General features: G+C 36.2%; 1 protein-coding gene across 2 annotated transcripts in view; it reads right to left on the bottom strand.

Annotated features, from left to right (window-relative positions):
- The window catches only part of LOC142345835 (uncharacterized), a 56,575-nt gene that overhangs the window by 17,910 nt on the left and 19,043 nt on the right, over nt 1-19,622 (bottom strand). The window contains exons 2-3 of one of the 2 annotated variants that reach the window (XM_075398243.1): nt 13,091-13,618; nt 8,550-8,742 (exon numbers count right to left, since the gene is read on the bottom strand). In XM_075398243.1, coding sequence (XP_075254358.1) covers nt 8,550-8,742; nt 13,091-13,337 — 440 coding nt within the window. In that variant the 5' untranslated portion in view covers nt 13,338-13,618. Of the gene's footprint in view, nt 1-8,549; nt 8,743-13,090; nt 13,704-19,622 lie in introns of those variants that run through there. The other variant, XM_075398242.1, reaches the window with a different exon arrangement.

The following is a 19,622-nucleotide window of genomic DNA, read 5'->3' as shown; positions in this document are numbered from 1 at the left end:
AGCATAAGAAGCTCGCTATTACATTTTCAAAAAACAGGGATAACAGCAAAAAGACGAGAACTTGTATCGAGCTTGGATAGCAGAGATTGCTACTGTCAAAAATTCGCTCAGGAAAGATCTTTCTGAACACTATTATCTAGAATAGAAATATTCAAAAAGCGTAAGAATCAGAATTCACATAAATTGACGAAAACTTAACTAGATTTTCTAGACACCCAATTGAGTCCAGCCCGTTCTTAGCCTACATAGAAGGAAAACAAAACCTCCAGATAGTAAAAAAAGCTAACAATAATAAATTTGAACACTGGAAAGCAAAAATAGTGTCATAACAGACAAATTGTACAAAAGCATTCCATTGCCTACGAAATTGTTAACACTTTTAGATGACCCAAATAAATCTCATTGCTGTTAAATATTATTAGCATCAATTTTTAAGCCTAAAAATTTTACATACCTGCAATTAGATGCGTGAAAGTTTGAAGCAAGACCTCAAATCAGTCAAGCATTTTTCTTTTTTTTTTAAATTAGGGACTATGAACTAGGGACGGGCTTATTATCATTGTTGTCCACGGTGGAATGAATTTGGTAGTAAACGGATGGTCCCATTGGAAGTGGGTAATTGGGCCAATCGGGTTATTAATCGATTGAAATTAAGTTGATGATCGAAAAAAGCCATTAGTAACGTGTGTCGAATGCGGTAGTCTAATCTGCTTAATTTACAAATGTGTTTTTTGCATGCAGTAAATTAGCCGTGCTACAAACTAAAAACTCAATGATATTGATGATTACGTCATTGGTCCTATAATACTATCTACTAGGGCATTGATTACGTCATTGGTCTTATAATACTATCTACTAGGGCATTGATTACGTCATTGGTCTTATAATACTATCTACTAGGGCATTGATTACGTCATTGGTCCTATAATACTATCTACTAGGGCATTGATTACGTCATTGGTCTTATAATACTATCTACTAGGGCATTGATTACGTCATTGGTCTTATAATACTATCTACTAGGGCATTGATTACGTCATTGGTCCTATAATACTATCTACTAGGGCATTGATTACGTCATTGGTCCTATAATACTATCTACTAGGGCATTGATTACGTCATTGGTCCTATAATACTATCTACTAGGGCATTGATTACGTCATTGGTCCTATAATACTATCTACTAGGGCATTGATTACGTCATTGGTCCTATAATACTATCTACTAGGGCATTGATTACGTCATTGGTCCTATAATACTATCTACTAGGGCATTGATTACGTCATTGGTCCTATAATACTATCTACTAGGGCATTGATTACGTCATTGGTCCTATAATACTATCTACTAGGGCATTGATTACGTCATTGGTCCTATAATACTATCTACTAGGGCATTGATTACGTCATTGGTCCTATAATACTATCTACTAGGGCATTGATTACGTCATTGGTCCTATAATACTATCTACTAGGGCATTGATTACGTCATTGGTCCTATAATACTATCTACTAGGGCATTGATTACGTCATTGGTCCTATAATACTATCTACTAGGGCATTGATTACGTCATTGGTCCTATAATACTATCTACTAGGGCATTGATTACGTCATTGGTCCTATAATACTATCTACTAGGGCATTGATTACGTCATTGGTCCTATAATACTATCTACTAGGGCATTGATTACGTGACAGCTATAGGATTAATGGATTATCATCGAAACATGCAGGAGTATTATTGGATATTTGACTCAATATTTAGTGACCTTAAATAACGAGTGTCAAAAAACATAAGCCTAATGGAATTTTTTCAAATTAACTTGAAAAACTGTCTGATAACTCAAATATCCTGTAATACCACGCACAGTTATATCTACGGACATGAAGACAATGCACATCAGGATTATGACAACGATTAACTTACGGATTTCCGACTTGGGGGGAACCTATATACAAGGTTCATCAGAAACGAAAAAAAAACATTATTTAGCTCTAAAGGTATACTAAAGATTTCACCGTCCTCTAACAAGAATTCTCTATAAAAAGTATAAGAAAGAGGCAAACATTTGCATCCTACTTTGGTTACTTTAGGAGTAGAGTTCTTGACTATGTGGACATACTAATGCTTTTCTTGGGGTTTGTTCCTCCAAAAACCTTTGTCCCTGGTAAATCAATACGGGAATAGATCCGTAACAAGGAGGCTCGGTAATGTGCGTTTGCACATTAAGTTCCGACCCCGCTCATCTACATTTTTCACTTACTTGTCTACCAAATGAGGAAGAGATAAAAAAAAATTAACATATCAACATATCATTCAACAAACTACTAAAAGAATAAAACAATCTACTCTAGAGGGCCTATGAGACCTGTGGCTACCATAATATGACTACCAGAAAAAATGGTAATAAAAATCAAATAGTCACAAATATTAATTGCGACCAAAACTGCTTGTCCGTTTTTTGAAAACCACTAATAACCAAATCAAAATGGCATTAGATAAAATTTATACTAAGAAGATTAACGGGTACTTTGTGGGACAAAATATGGGACTTTTCCTCAATGCGACTAGGGAACAAGTCGACTAGAATTTAGCAAAAGAGGGCAAAGTTTAATAAAACCTTGCTTTTTTTAAAGAAAAAAGAACTAAATTCGACTTATTAGAAACATTACGCATCAAATGAAATCATTAATAGAGTCTTTTATACCTCAAAAGAGAGCGACTGAGGCCTTTCATTATCCAGGATATGTCATAAGACTATAAAAAATGGCAAATACAGGCAAAAACGAAAAATTTGCACTAAAAATTGTGAACGAAAACGATGTCCCCCCCCCCCCCAATATAAATGCATTGTTTAATATATATAATAATGCAAACATTAAATACATTAAATATTGAGCCGATCACTAAAACCAATATTAATCTGCTATTGCATTTTTGCAGGTGACAACATTCGTATATCAACTGCCGTGATACTGTGAAAAGAAAACAAAAATCTACAAAAAAGGGGCAAATATGCAAAAATCACGAAAACTGGTTTTATGAAAACTGGTTGTTCCAAGAAGAAATACCATTTGAGGAAAATGAAACCGTTATGAAAAGCAAATTGAAATTCAATAGATAAATGACGTGAATTGTATAGAGAGATGGTTAGCTACAATTCAACAGAAATAAAATTCATAGATCTCAAAAATCTATATATTTTTCTATTAAAAACAAGTATTTTCAAAATTCATAGCCAAAAAAATCTTTGGACTAAAAGAGTAGACAGTTTGTCTTGCAACTGCTTGGAAAACTAAATGCGACTGTTATTAATGAGACTAAATCACAAGACTATGAAATAACATTGAATACAAGCTGAACTAATAAGGTTTCACAAACAACTTTACCGAAACCACAGTTTTGAAGCCAGTAAATTTGTAAGCTATTAACCGCGAGAATATAACATATTCATTTGCGTCTCCTTTATTAAAACGGCTATCACAAAATGACAGCAAAAAAACACAAAGAACTGAAAAAATATCTAAAATTCACAAAATTCTGGTGAAACAAATTGTCCAAGCCCTGAAGACATCATTTAAAACGTTTAAACAACAGAAAAATTATTGTTTGATTCAACAAAACATTAAAAAGAGCTCCAAAAAATCAGGCTAATTTACAAAAATGATACAATATTGTTAAATACGAAAAAACGGAAACCAGAACAAAAAGGGAAATGTTGAAGAATACTATTACTCTTTTTTTAGAAACATAATTCGAAAGTCAAAGCAACCATTAGTTATTTACCGATATCAGTTATTAATTTCATTTGCTTATCTTCGGTTGGCCACTGACACCTTTAATTACACAATATCTGGCATATGACAATAAAAATTAACAAAAAATATAGGGCAAAAATAAAAACAATGAATCAAATCATTTGAATCAATCATTTGTAAAAAAAATTTCTGCAAGAGAACGGTGTCACAGCCCTCCAAACCATGTGTTATGAAAACAAAATATATGTTCAGTTTCAAATATTGTAAAAAAATTTTACGGGTACATTGCTAAATAATGTGACAATTTACAAAAGAAACAAAAACAACAGCAAAAAATGGGCAATTATGCACAAAAATCAGAAAATTTTGTACGAAAACTCGTAGTACCAAAAGCAAGAAAACCTTCGGTTAAAACAATCGGCCACAGAATTAGTTTTTTCTTCATATGGAGGAAGGGTTGACCTGTGCGTACTGAGAATAAGCAAAATGTTGACTAAAATATTACAAAAAACTGACAAGTTAAAAAAATCACAGAAAAAAGAAAATCTCAAAGCCATGAAAACACTTTGGTTCTCCGAAAGCAACCTGTATCTACATTTGGCCTAAAATTTACGTAAATTGGAGCTGTCCTAAACGGAGCCGTGAATAAAAAATATTGTCAGTAATTAACATTAAAAAAACAAAAGCAAAATATTTTGAAAAAAGGCGGCTTCAAAATAAAAACCAAAAAGTCTCTGATTCTAAAAATCCATGATATTATCGAACCTCTCTCTGATTTTTTTGCGCGCCCAGCAAACTGATCAAGTTTCCAAGTGTTTGCAAATTAGACCAATTGTTGAGTGGAAGTCAACAACGATGCATTTGGTATAATTACAGGGTTAAATCTGCAAAAAACGGAAAAGTTTTCATTCCAGAAGACTTTCATACGGCACCTATTTGCAACTAGCGCAATTTTTGAGATTAGGGAGTCTGTGTTAAGGTTTTTCTAGGTCACCAGGTCTGGCAAACTTCAACAAAGTGGATCGAAAAAGCATATTTTGTGCCATTTTTGAAGAAAAAATTTTGAATATTGGAAATTTTATCAAAAGTTTTAGAAAAAAAACTTCAATCAAACAATTCAGCAACTCTCTTCTATCTCTAACGGTAACAACAACCTTCTGCCGTTAAATATTTTAACTTTTTTGAACTATATTAGCGAAAATGTGCGAAATTTTAGCAAAAATTACTGAAAATGTGAACAAAAACAGTCAAATGTTCACAAAACTTTAAACCTCGATAACTCCCTGTAAAAAACGAATATCGAAATAATCTTTTTAATTCCGTATTCTACACTGGACGGGCTTTTTTATGATACCACTCACAATTCTCTACGATGAATATATCGATCGGCCAAAATTGACTGAACAAAAAAAAACCCAGTTGAGTATATAGTTCCTCCCTCCCCACTAAAGTGGGAGTCGGAACAAAAATCCGTCATGGCCGAATTTTTATTGATTGGACTCGCAATAACATCACTGTTAAAGTAAGAAGAACGTTTACTCTCTGTTTCCAACTAATACTTTTGCTCAAAGAAAGTAGGGCAAGAAACTATCAAGCGATAACAATTGATGGCGTTCCAATTTAGCATAATAATCTAAAATTTATTTGTTATAGACACAAGTGAAACAACACGGGTTTTATGAAACCGGTTAAAGTTCCCGCCCTGCGCTTCCTAAGTTTTCGGCCCTAAAACTGCTATAATTCCTGCCCTACGAACCTGGTTAGACTAGTTTTTGTAGTTTTATGCAGAAATGACTGGAAACAAGGACGCTCGGTAATGTGCGTCCGCACAAGATATTCCGACCCCGCTCATCGCCATTTTCAGATTCATTGTCTAAAAAGTGAGGAACAGAAAAAAACTTTTAAACAAAAAATTCATATAAATGCTGCTAGAAGACGGTGTCGAAGAAGCTAAAACCATAATCAATACATAGAAGACTGATATGTTCAAAAGCGCCTTATTTTTAAGCGCCAACTCTGTTATATCTGACCTGTGAATACCGTGACAAGACAAGAAAAGAATCTAAAAGAATGAAAACGTCCGAAAATCAAAAAAATTTCAGAAAACTCAGAAAAATGCTTAGATTTCAGATATTTAAGCAGAAAAATTATTACTTAAAACGTTAAAAAAAAACAAAATTATTAAATTCTGATTAACTAAAAGGACAATGCGACCTGGCTTTGTTGACCGTAAGCTACATGGTGATAAAAAAGAGAAAAATTTGCAAAGCCCAATGAGCCCTTGTTTATTTTTAAAAAATATGTATTTTTAGAAGTCAAAAGAACCGTAATTAAGCCTCTCATAAGGTTTTGATTTGCTTTGTTTTTTTCTGTAATTAACGCAAAAACTTCAAAAAGTATCTTATAAAAAATTATTAACTGACTAAGTTCGTTCCAAATTTTTTTGAACATTAAAAAGTATGATAATATGTTATCTAGCGGTGCTATTGCCGTCCCCCAGTAGGAAAAAGCAATTGTCCCAAATACTGCTGATATTTAAAAATTGACAAAAAAGTTATAACATCAAAATTATATGATGCACTTTGCTTCAATATATAACTAACCAAGCAAAAAAACGACAAGTTCTTAATTCAAGAACAGTCTAAAAGGAAGCAAAAGTTAAACTAGGCCTCTTTGGAGTCAAAAAGAGTTTGTCTAAAGTTTTATATAAATTTGTCCGTCAGATCTAAGCAAAGTGGGCTGAAGAAGCTCATTTTATGCCATTTTTGATTTACGAAAATGGCTGCATTTTGAAAATTTAACAAAAATTTTAGCCAAAAAATTTAGCAAATATTTGCTTATAGAGTGGGTCGGAACGATAAATAGATAGCCGAAGATTGTGATAAGCTGAAACGTATAAACTTACGTAGGTTAGGAAATTCGTAACATTTTCAATTAATACAAGTCGCATCACAAGGGGAGACATGAAAGTTTTTTTTAATTTTTCGAAAAGTTTTTTTCCTAATTGTTGCTTTTTATTCGTCCTGGTCTAGCCTGCTCTCAAGTTGTAACACCATCTGGTCACCTTATATGACTTGGTAAAACCCGTGATATGACTGGCTTTAACATTAAATTCTTTTTGATTGTTCATCTTCGTTTTTTTATTATGCAATCTAATTTTTAAAAAAGCAGCTATCATTGTTTTTTGTTTCATGTCAATTTCATAGGTTTAATCATTGAAAAAAATTTTGTGAGAGCCTTGCAGTTCTAAATTGCTTTTTTTTAACATAAAAGAAAAAATTGATAGATATCGATGTAAATCATTTTAAAAATAAATTGAAGCATTTCGCATTAAAATAGAATAAATTTAGCAAAAAAACCGAAAAATTTTTAGTTCAAGAACAGCCTGAAAGCAAGCATAAGTTGAACTAGGTTTCTTTGGAATCAAAAAGAATTTTTCTAATGTTTTATGTAAATTTGTCCATCAGATCTGAACAAAGTGGACTAAAGAAGCTTATTTCATGCCACTTTTGTTGAACAAATGGCTGAGTTTTCAAAAAATTTAGCAAAAAATATAGCCAAAAAAATAACCAACCAGTTGAGCAACATTTCTACTATAAGAAACAAAACGGACACCACCGTTACCGATTTTCCTAATTTTTCAATTAAAACAAGTCGCATCACAGAGGGAGGAATCAAAGTTTTTTTCAATTTTTTGAAAATTTTTTTTTCGTAATTGTTGCTTTTTTACCGTTCTGGTCTAGCCTGCTCTCGGGTTATCACACCATGGGGTCACCTTATATCGCCTGGCAAAACTCTAACGCGTTCTAATTTTTAAAAAGTGCAGCTATCATTATTTTTTGTGTCTCATGTCAATTTTGTCAATTTCATCATGCTCAAAATATTTATAAGAGTCTTGCGACTCTCAGAAAAACTACATGGGCTTAGTTTTTACTTAGTTGTTGATCTGCAAACAAAATATTTTTATATTATGATTGTTGCCAGTTATAAGCACATTTTGGTCAGTTTTATTTCTTGACGCAAATGTTTAATAATTGTTATGCATATAAAACTATTTGAGTTACTGTTAAACAAAGACTTTGTTACATAACTTAGTGTTACTGTTACATTAACAGTGAGTTATTCAGCTTTTGCAAAAAAAACAGAAATCTATTTTAATGAATTTCTTCAATGTAATGTGGCTTCATAATCAAGTCGTTTTCATGTAAAATTTGCGTTTTCAATAAAAAATCAGATTGCACCCCGTGGCACATAATTAAAAACGTTTAAATGTTGATTTGAGATATCGAAACCACACTTTAAACATCACATTATATTGAAAGAACTACAGTTTCTTACAATTATCTGAAGCAACTTGGATAAAAAGACGAGAAGAGAGGAAAACAGTCAATCACATCTAATAAACTGAGAAATGTCTCACATTTGAATGCCTTCAACATAAATGCAAGCAATTATTGATAAATGAATAATCGATTAAAAATTTGTGAAACGAAACTTGATGTTCCTTGATATGAAAGGTCGACTTTCTTGACAAGTACTTGGATGCCCGAGCAAGATCTTGTTAAGCGAAGTATTACGATTATTCTTGTCGTTTTTGGTTATATCTTTTTCAAAAAACAAGCAAAAATTACAAGTTCTTATATATCTTGACGTTTTCTTATCAAGATTTCATTGCCAAAAACTGCATACCGCTTTCTAAGAATCATACCAAGAACTATTTCACAGCCATTTATTCCACCTCGTGCAATTGAACTTCCTAAAAAAGTTGGAAAGAGTTAGGAAACATTTACTAGGAGCTATTGTAGCACAGGAGGTTCTGGAAGTCCTGATATTTTCCAATGAGAACGAACTTGTCCCTGGATAGGTCAATGCTGGGTGGCCTAACAACACGTGCCCGAAGACTCCCCACCATGCTATCTTTCCTCATCCCTTCTGAATGCACGTGAGTGAAAGCTTGTTGACAGGACGATATGTCAACAATACCTGCAATAGAAAAGACTTGATGCGCACAAAATGATCACATGCGCTTATTCTAACAATATTTCTTCAAGGTTGGGGGAATTATTATGCGAGGCAATATTTTTTCTGAATGCCAAATTGTAGTATATGCACATCATAGATAAATAAGTATATACAGATCCTAGAGAATATACACATCCTAGATAAATAATATGACGCACCTTCTCCGGTCTGTAGTTATCATGAAATATCTTATATTTTTGTTAATGTCGAACAAGACGACTCATACAATTCTGTGCATGGCAAGGAAAGCTTGAGCACAGCGATTGCCATCGGTGAAGCTCAGTTTAGATGTAATAATCACCTGACCAGAGAGTAATGGAAAAAAAAGGTTATTTTATGGCTGCAAAAAACCATTCTCAAAAAGAACCCTCTATAGAATAAAAATAAAAAGAGTTCTCAGTGATTTGAGTTTATACATAGCACTCCGGCATAGCCAATTCCAAAAATCTCCAAATCAAAAAGAACAGTTTCCGATTCGAATTGAAAAACATATTCGTGAAGTCTTTACAGGAAAACGAAAATAAAATTTCTCAGGATTTTTACCTACCAACCAATCGGCAATCAAAAGCTATAAATCCACCAAGTAGTGAAAAATTTAAATCATGAATTGTTTGAACTTGACAAAATTTAATACTCAAGTCAAAAACACTTAGAGAAACAGCATGCCTTTGAGCCACCATTTTAAAAGTCGTCAGGACTATTTAAGTCACTAACTAAACGTCTACAATTTCAGGTACAACAAAATGAGCATTAGACTTGAAACCAAATTTAGAAGACAAAATCACATGCTTATTTTCGAAAAAAGCTGTCTTCTTCTTTGAAAGAGGATGTACGAGAGCATACGAGAACATTTACAAAAAACATAGAGTAAAAATGAAAATCTTATTTTATCTACAAATTCAATGTTAAAATAGATTTATTTTCTAAACAAAAAATATATTAATATGCCACAATGAGGCGATGGGTCAACATGAAAGATAATGGATCCAGTAATGTCCACCAATCTAAAACTTTGAAATGAAACTGACAAGAGTATCAAATTATGCCTCAAAACAATTCAGATAAAAGCCTTTTTTTTACTAATACTCAGACAGAGAAGAGAACTAAAAAGAACTATAAGATCACAGCAGAAAAAAAAACATTTTTTCTTAATCTAAAAGTTGTGAACAGCAGCACGTAATTTAAAATGTACAGCTTCTGTCTCGGCCAGCCAGGATATTTTTTACTTTCTGGGCACCAAGAGATCAACACCTAACTTTTAGCATTTTTAGTGTTCGATATGAGCCACCTTCATTAAAGAAACTTTTCACATTGCGATCTTCCTCAACCTTTAGAACAGTTAACTAAGCAACGTGAGTCTTCAAATACGTTTAATTTTTTTCCCTGAAGATCTCATAGCGCTCGCAAGTGGAAACAAATGGAAAATATTTTAATAATTTGTTCAAAATTATTAAAATTGAGCTCAAACTTTGTCAAGAGTTTTTATATTGATTGGGTAGTCTTTCAAAATCATTTGAGACCTAAACACAAACAGTGTTGGGCAAATTTAAAAAAAGATTGCGTCTGAGATCTCGTCAACAAATTTTCCAAAAAAAAAAAGATTTAAAAAAGATTAGTCCAAGTTTGGGATGAACAGACCAAGATAAATCAAGCTTTTTTAATTTTTCTGAAAATCAATATTTGTGAACCTACGCTTTGCAGTTAAACTCTTGGCAGAATGAGCTGCATATTAATACCAGAATCATACACCTTCTATACTTAAATTTCAATTTTGTTGGATGTACACACTGATATCTTCATTCACAGATTTAAACTCGCTGGTTGCTATATTCAACGTTTACAATCTCAATCTATCCTGATTTAGAAATCCGTTGACTTATTATAGCATAAATAAGCTCAAATATATAAATATAACCTTTTCCTTATGAAACAAGTAAATGCAATATAAAGACAAAAATGGTAAACATTTGCAAGAAAATTGAAAAAAAAAAACGATATTTCCACCATATTATTATGAATCCTATGCACATCAATTTAACTTACTTCTCTGTTAATTTGTAACTATGCTTTCAAAATATAACTGACTACCAGCAGGCGAACTGGCCTCAAACGAGTGGCAATTGGTTGGTTTCGTCAATAGACAGCTTCAGTTTAGGGAGACTAGCACTAGCTTAATTGAAGGGGCGTGTGGTGAGCCTCGGGGGAGGGGAAGCGCACAAGGGTTGAGCGGGCTGGGTTATGGGTAGGACGATGCCTAGGAGCTGGAGAGCGGTTCTAACAGTTCCGGGTAGTCGCATACTTTGAGTTTAGAAAACCGAATGGCTTCAAGAGAACTTCGAGCCGTCCTGGCCTTACCTGTTTGTCCAGGTTTTGAGGACGAAAAGTCAGATGTATCGGACAAATTTTGGTCAATAAAAAATGTCAGGGAGGAAAACGCAGCTGGTGGATTTACGGAGGGACCAATATGGGAATTAAGTGAAGTAGGGGGTGGGGGCTGATCTGGGGGTCAAAATCTAAGAACCACCGTGCACATCATAATTTTTTGTCTCCAAAAAAATTTCGATGAATCGCATCCAAGAGAAATTAATTTTCTCCGAGCGTTACCTGTTTATCCCATTTCTGAGGACGAAAAGTCAAAAGGGTCAGACAAAAGTTTGGTCCAGTGAAGAATCTCATAAAAAGACCTCAGGACTAATATAATTGCTACAGTCCTCGTTTGAGAGCAATCGAAAAATAAGTTTTTTTGTTTTCCGTAAAAAAACAAAAAAATGCGTTCTCCCATGTGTTTCATGCTGAAGAACTAAAAACTGTTCCGTTTTTCCTTCAAAAATATATCTTTTCTATTCCTTGAATCAATACATGTTGCAAGTTCTATTCAAAATGTCGTCCAATTGTTGAAGAGACGGTTGGTATAATGTTTAATATTAAAGCTCAGACAAAACATAACGCATTATTTACGCAGTTTAACTTTTGTCTCTATCGACGAAAACGTCACAGTGATAAATCGACTTGAATGAATACATGTAAAAAAAATGCAGCAAGTTTAAACAAGTTTTGACGGAGACGCTTAAACTGCAGAGGCATGAAAGCATAAAAGTATTCGAACTGAACGATGTACTGAAACTTGACCTGCTGTTATTGGTATGCACTCCGATAACGCAAAAAGCACATGTATGTAAAAACAAAACAGATCAAATATAGAAGCACCAAACTAATACAATGCTTGAGATATAATGTAATTATAAACATTAGTTACGTCATTCTAAGATTTAAAAATATTTGTTTGCGTTTGAATGAACGAAAACTCCACGTAGATTTCGTTCCTTGGCAACCTCTTAAATTTAACAATGAGAAAAATTTAAAATCGACAGAGGACTAAAATAGCACTTAACTTGATGGCGTGATTTAATTTTCTTTAATAGTCAGTACATTACTGCATGGTCCATTAATTTTCTCCTAACATTATCCATTGATGGAGCTGAAGCAAAATGTGATACAAAAATGAGGCGTACTTGTAATTTAAAGACTGTTGCTTTTTGATGATCGTCATAAATGGATTCGCTCATCCGAGAGGCCTCGTTTCGTTTCTAGTTCGATGCACCGAAATGGAGTAGCGTAATGTGAAAGCATGAAACATGTACCAACGTTTGCAGGCACCACTTCCACAAAAACAAAAAACGGAAAAAAATCCAATAAAATAGACAGGCCCGTTTATATATTTTACGAGCGTGTCCATCATTTATGCCCATAAATATGTAACCGTTCCGAAAACAATTCAAATGTATCTGTATAAAAAATGAAACATTTCATTTTGTGTAAAAAATGAAGCACAATGACAGTTATACTTATCATGAAAAAGGGTGTGCAGGGTAAGTACAGAACTAATCAATAGCAGATGAATGTGTCGCATTTAGACAAATAATGAGAACGTTCAGATTTAACAGTATACGTGCATAGCAAAAGGTTTGTATATAGAATAAATATGGTGCGCTAGGGGTATTGACCGGCACACAGATTAGAAGACGCAGCTAAGGGCGCTACTTTACCCTGATTTTCAAATAGTTTTGTTTGCTTAATTGTCGGATAAAAGGTGGGTCAGCTAATGTATATCGGCCAATTGACCGGCGACGCTTAAATATCTATTGCAAATTTCATATTGAACTTTAGCCGGTGTTGTCGGGGTAAAAAGTTCTAAGGTGTTGATTTTGTGAACACTTAAAAGTTCCACCAGCTATAAATGTTTACGAATTTTCACAGGCAAATTGTTTTAAGTTCCAAATAAACTTCTGAACTTACCAACTAAACTTACCTTGACAATCGAAGTTTTCGCCTCCATTATTTGCCGAGTCTGATTCGGTTGACCTCAAACAAATCGGTGCCACTTTTGGCTGATCTGGGTGGTGGTGGCAGGTGCAGCGATTGACCAGAGCCTCAAGTTCTTCATCATGTTGCGGTTTCAAATTGGGCTTTTCTGTATTTGGCACCGTATTCGCGCCATGGGTAATAGAATAAGAAACAAAAAAGACAAAGAAGAAAGGCCAAATTTTGCGCTTCATCGCATTAAGCCATTCAATTTTCAGTTACATCAGTCAAATAATAATGACGTTGAAAATGGCAGTATTGTAATCTATTATAACACTGAATATATAATACTGAAAACGAAGATTACGTAATGTGTTGTTTTTTAGAAAGTCGCCAAAGTGGCGAAATATTTTCGTCAACCAAAGATTTGGTCTGCTGTTCTCGGCACAAGTCTGACTGATTATCTAACTGACTAAAATATAACATGCGTCAAGTGTCGTGTTGCTTGTTTTCATTTTATCAGCTGCTCGGCTTACTCCAGAATAATAAATCATACCACACTTACCACACCATTAAACGTGTTGTATTTTTTAACCACTATAGTTTATTCTCTAAGCTATACTCTAAGCTGTATTCATTGCTGTTGGTATTCACTAGCCACGCATAATTCATGTTATTCTGCATACATGTATTGAAGTATCTTTCTTTATGGACTTGGATAGCTTCATTGGCTATAGTATATACAGATATATTGTGCTTTTACCCGATCTGTTCAAAAATCGAAACAGATTCAAGGATGAAGTTTGAGTTGTTTACAAAGGATTTAAACTGATTTGAATACTGAAAAAAACATATAAGACATTCTGATTTATAAAGAATTATTGTACCATTTTGGAGCCTTTTGTCTGTTGGCATGGCAACGGATTCGGAAATCTTTTGCAGCAAAAGTAAAAACCATAATTATTGTTTCAGCCTTCTCCAATCGAACTCTACCACTAACCAGACTCTAGGACAATAGATCGAAAAGACAACAGATCGAAAACAAAAATTTGGACAGTAGATCAAAAATGAATGAAATTGAGTTTTGGTCAATCAGATTTCAGCGATCACATGCAGAGCATAACATGTAACGCAGACCCAAGGTGGGCTCCTTTTACAGCCTTAAGGTATAAAGAGCTAGGGCTACTTATCTCTACGCATGAAGTAGACTTACATATACCTCTCAGACTAACCAACTCGGTAAAACACAGGGGTGAACTACTATTACTGTTATTACGGTGATAAAGAAGTATAGCACCGGAGTCAATGGTATACACATGGTGTATTTAAACTAACAGACTGACTATAGCAAGTTCAGTTCTCTCTATTTAAAAGAGAATAGTGTCTTCTCAGTCTCTGATTGGCTGGAGGTGTACATTCAGTATTTCTACTGCTACATCCATCCGGGGTTAAGAGTTTTAAATCCGAATTTGTAAGTTGTAGCAGGAATATGCTGAATGTGTCATCCTCGTTGATAGGTGGGTGAAATGAGTGAAGAGTTGTATCATCTCTGAAGGTGGTTGTGACTTGTGTCGTCATCGTGATCCCTGTCAGTGAAGTAGTGACTAGTGTCGTCAATAAGGGGTTCATCTGGTTGAGGAACCAGTACGGGTGCCAGCTACAGGGTGTGCTGGTCAGTAACGTCAGTCCTGTTGAAAGTATGTCCAACTGCTCTCGCTGTCCTGTAGTGAAGATTTGTTCCCAGTTGGAGGATCGCTTGTAGTCTGTAGTCTCTGTCTGGTTTGTACAAGGAGATTTCTAATCATCTCCATTTGGTACAAGGGTTGAACCAGTCGGATTTCCTTCAGCTTACCTTCTGGTGGAAACCCATCTTTAGCTACTGTGTGAGCTACTTTCCTCATTAAATTTATGTGAATTTAATGCCTTCTTAGGTAGTTCCCCACCGGGAAAAGAAGAAAAGAACTGATCCTAATCTTCAGTATTGTGAAAAAAGGTTAGGGATAGTTAAGATAAATTAAGAATAAGGAGAAAGTTAAATATGAAAGAAAGAAAAGAAAAAATTTTATGGTGACTACAAGAACAGTGAGTCTTTGAGTGTTGTGGGAAAGTGGGCCTAAATGGTGCTGTAGGACTGTGGCCCTGTTGTCTGGATCGCGGAAAAATTCTAGGAACTCCTGATTGCGCGCCAGACAAGCAGCGAGGGCACGAGGATAAAAGTCCGCGTTGCAATGCGGCTGCAACGCAAGTAGGTGGTTGAGGATTTGTGTTTCCTCCTGCGATGGTCCGCGGTTGTTTAATTTGTCGACCATCCAAACCCTAAACAGAAGATTGAAGGTGTGGCCACGGGTGAAATTGGTGGCGCCTCCCTCCACACATAGCAGATACTCAATCGGTACAAGGATGGGGCGATTGGTCTTGGCGTAGAGTGGTGAAAATATAAAAGACATTTTGATGGGGTCAAAGTTCCTGTGTGAGTCTTCACAAAAATTTGGTTGGATGATGTGACTGTAGTTCATATAGTACGGTCAAGTGAGCTGTGTGTTAGCGTATTGGAGGCGGGAGTTCATATGATTTATCGGGTTGGTGTGTTGAAAGTGGAGTTGCGCAAAGAAGTAGTTGTGCATAGTGTGAAGCATTTTGACCCTATTCACCTTGCGGTTGGTGTTGTTTACGTCCATTTGGTTAGGGTGAAGAAAACCAAATTTGAGGTAGAAAGGGTCGAATTTAGCGTAGATTTTGTACGGAGCTGTGTCGCGGGTGAAGAAGGTGTTGAGGTAGTCATTTGGGCGATCTGCAAGAGCGAAGAATTACTTGGACAGATGCCGAAATAGTTCAGTGAAGCGGAAATTAATGGGGAACTGCGCACACTCAAGTGGGAGGTCTCTATTCCTTCTCCTTCCTGAACATACTCGTTCTCAAGTTGTCCCAGAGAACAGGAACTAGCTGTCGGTTTAAGAGTATGTTGAGGCGGGTTAGAGGTGTATTTAATTTGTTCTGGTACGTGGATTCCTTGGAGGGTGTTGATACCAAGGGGGTTGGTGAATTTGTGGAAACGAAATCTTGGGCCTTGGGATCTGTGGGGGATGCCTTGTGTTGGCGCAAAGAGGTTGATTCTTCCTCGTGATGAGGTCTGTTGGCCTCTAGAAGGGCTCGCGGTGTGACGAGCAGGCGATTGTAAGGCCTGCATCGGTGAAGAGGGAACTGGATAAATCTCATGCGTCGTGGCTTGAGGTCGTCTTCTAGGTGAAGGGTCGGTGCACGTGTAATTATCCGTGGATGTGGGCCGGTCATAGACTGGTGGTTGCGTGAAGGGCTGTTGAGGCCTCAAAGGTGGGATCGTGGGCCCGTATCTCGGTGAGGATACGGGTGGGTGTTGTTGGTGCGGTGTAGGCATAACCGGTGGTGGGTACACCATTGGTTGCGATTGTGGGCGTGAACCACGAATCCTTCCGGAATATGCCCGGTTGGGGACAACAGTTTCGGGTGTGGAATGTCCAGATTGTTCCACTTCATCTGCCCAAGACGTTAACTGGGTTGATTTAGGTGGTTGTTGTGGTGTTTGTTCTGTGGTGACAGCAGGAAGAGGTGGCGGTGGCTGTGACACCGGGGCTTTTGGACGAGCTGGGTTGTCCAATGGCGATTGAGGGTGAGCTCGTGTCGCTATCGATGTACAGGTGAAGTTCACCTGAAATTGAAGAGGAGGTGGCGGGTGAAGGCAGTGGGTTCACTCGTGCATAGTTAGCGGTGTGCACAGACTGTGGCTGTTGAGAAGATTGTGCCATCGTAAAGAGGGCAGGGGTTTGCATCTCACAAACTGGTTCAGGTAACGGGGGTTGCAGTACCAGTGGGTTGAGAGGCGATGGTAGAATGTCCTCAACTTCCAGCATAATCAGGTCGTATGCCGTAGGGTTGACATTTGGAGGTATCGGTGAGCCTCCTTCTTGGTTGGTGGGGCTGCAGTGGAGTCACTAAAACAGCAAGTGTTAAATACGGGTGCTTGGTAAGTTTAAAATGAGCTCTTCTGGTATTTCATGATAGTCAGGGTCATCATCAGAAGATTCTCGAGAGAGAGATATGCCACATGACCGTTTACGCTTATTAGGTTGAAATGTGTGTAATTGTAGGGATTGAAAATTTGGTTTTTTATGTGATTGTATTGGTGTTTCATAACACTGATACATAGATGTTGGTAGGGTGGAGGTCTGCTGATTGTCTGAATTATTGTGTACTGGTGAAGAGAATTTCTTATAGAACTTCTCGAATTTTTTGGGTAATAGATTCAATTCATAATGAGAATGTGGGGTGCCACTTTCAACTGAATGTCTCTGTCGTTTCTTAGGTGATGGTGGTTTATAATTTGTCAGCTTATGATCTTCCAACATCAAAGATTCTGGAGTGGTTTTTGGGTTCCCAAATTATTGTGGCTTTAATAGCGTGATTTGGGGGGGCAATGACCACTTTTTAAATGGCATTTAATGCAAACTTCGCTGTAGTACATGTGTTCGGTGGTAACATCAAAAGTGAGGGTGATATTAGTTAATTGAAGTGACAATCCTAGTGTGTGGATGATATGAAATTCATTTTGTAAGTTTTTTCCGGGAGAGTTAGCCCAGGGATTATCTGTGGCGTTTGGAATCCAACTGTGATCCCTTGGTTTGTAGACCATGCTTCCGTGTTGGAAAGCAAAAGGTTTAGCACGGTCAGGTTGAAAATGGCCTTGTTTTAATTTTCTATTAGCTTGCCAGCGGGGGTCATCTAGTACATCAAATTGTATCATTTGTGGGCGATAGTGATGGCTACTGATGAGACCAACTCGTGAAAGGTCTCTAGGTGCTTCAATTTCTGTGGGAAAGAAACGTCTCTCCATATTATTAACATACCAATTATCGTGATCGAACCGAAAACCTCGTTAAAGTGAGATTTTGTGGCAAAAGCTTTCTTTGTCACTAAGTTTAGCGTGTATGGCATAAGGTCGAACTTGTATTGTCCTGATATGTGAAAATATTTGTACTTGTGCAGGAAGGATTTGCAAATCAGCTTTTTTAATCTTACATTCGCAAATTTTATTAAGCTTATGATACTGCATATTTGTGATATGCTTTGGGGAACAATCATAATGAGTTACTACAAGGTCTTGTATGCCTGTTTTCGGTGTAGAGACGTTATGGTGATCAAATTCTATTGGTTGTTGAATTGGGAGTTGGTGTGAAATGAATAATTTAGTTAAAAGCAAATTTAGATTTGTAACGGACATGTGTAAGAGAGTCCAGAGTGCGTGTTATAGAAAACAAAATATCCTGCGGTATTCTTGGTGTATCTGTCCAAATTGTAGTGAATTTCTTGACAAATGAATGGTGATTGGTTCGTTTTTACCCTGAAAATAGGTTGTCTGCAGCTTGTGGATGAAAAATAAGTTTGTCTTGTACGACAACTATTTCAACCGAAAAGGTTATTTTCGATTGTTTTAAGAGATCGCGTGCTCTTTGTTTTTGGACAGGTGTATTTTTATATGATTTTGAAATTCTTTGTTTAGCCTAATTTTGAAGTTGCTCACCGTTATTATGGTCTCCAAAGAGAGCGGGGGGTAACAATAAACTTGGGATCAAGTTTTAGTGGTAAAGTGGGGTGCGTTCTTGTCATATCGGGTTGTTTTCCAATACAATGGTGAGAGTGTTGACCGGGATCTGGTGTTGTGAATTAGATCTGAGTGGTATTATAGGTGGTGTGCCTGTGAAACTAAGCGGTAGGGAGCTTTGAAAAGATGGTGATGAATTGACTCTATTAAATGAGTGATTCCAATGTGCTTGTGAAAGTAAGCGTTCAATATTACTTATCGGTCTTTGTGGCGGATTAAAAGGATTATTCGCAATTTGTGATGGAGTAGGTGAAGAAAATTGAGAATTAATTGGATCAGAATGAGAAGTGTTAGAAAGTAAGCTAATATCATGGTGTGTTTCGTTTATATGAGAGACAGTATGAATTGGTTATGGCAATTCAGAGCTCTGAGTTTTATCAGTATTTACAAAATTATAGGTTGTGTTGAAAAATGTGGAGCGTTTGAGTAGTTGAGTAATTCAAGTTGTGGTGCTCGTGGTGGAGCTGGGATCAGGGTTAGGGGTGGAAGTGTTGTATTTGGTAAAGAACCAGAATAATGTAAAACAGTGGTTAATTGGTGGGGTTGTTGTTGTTGTTGTTTTTGTTGTTGTGTTTGCGTTTCCTGTATTTGCGTTTGACCTTGATAGGGGGATAATGGATTACTGATTGTGGAGTAAATTGGGGGAGAATGTCAAATAGGACGAGGTCTATCTGCAGATTTGGCAGTAGTAATGACTGAGTATGGTTGATCTTCTGTTTCTTGCGCTTGTGATTTTTTATTAAATAGTTTAAATGATGACTTCTTGGGGGTGGATTGTTTTGTCGCTTCGGTGTATGAGCAACTAGGCGATTCTGTTACGGAGGGAGCACTCGGGTTAGTGTTGGGCTGTTGACTAGAGAACGCAAGGCCATTATCGCAATAATAAATTTTGTAGTCAGTAGCG

Source organism: Convolutriloba macropyga, chromosome 9 (assembly GCF_964194025.1).
Source record: "Convolutriloba macropyga chromosome 9, txConMacr16.3, whole genome shotgun sequence".
NCBI classification, from domain to species: domain Eukaryota; kingdom Metazoa; phylum Xenacoelomorpha; order Acoela; family Convolutidae; genus Convolutriloba; species Convolutriloba macropyga.
The sequence above is the reverse complement of the archived record's forward strand: the minus strand, read 5'-3'. Positions and strand labels throughout refer to the sequence as shown.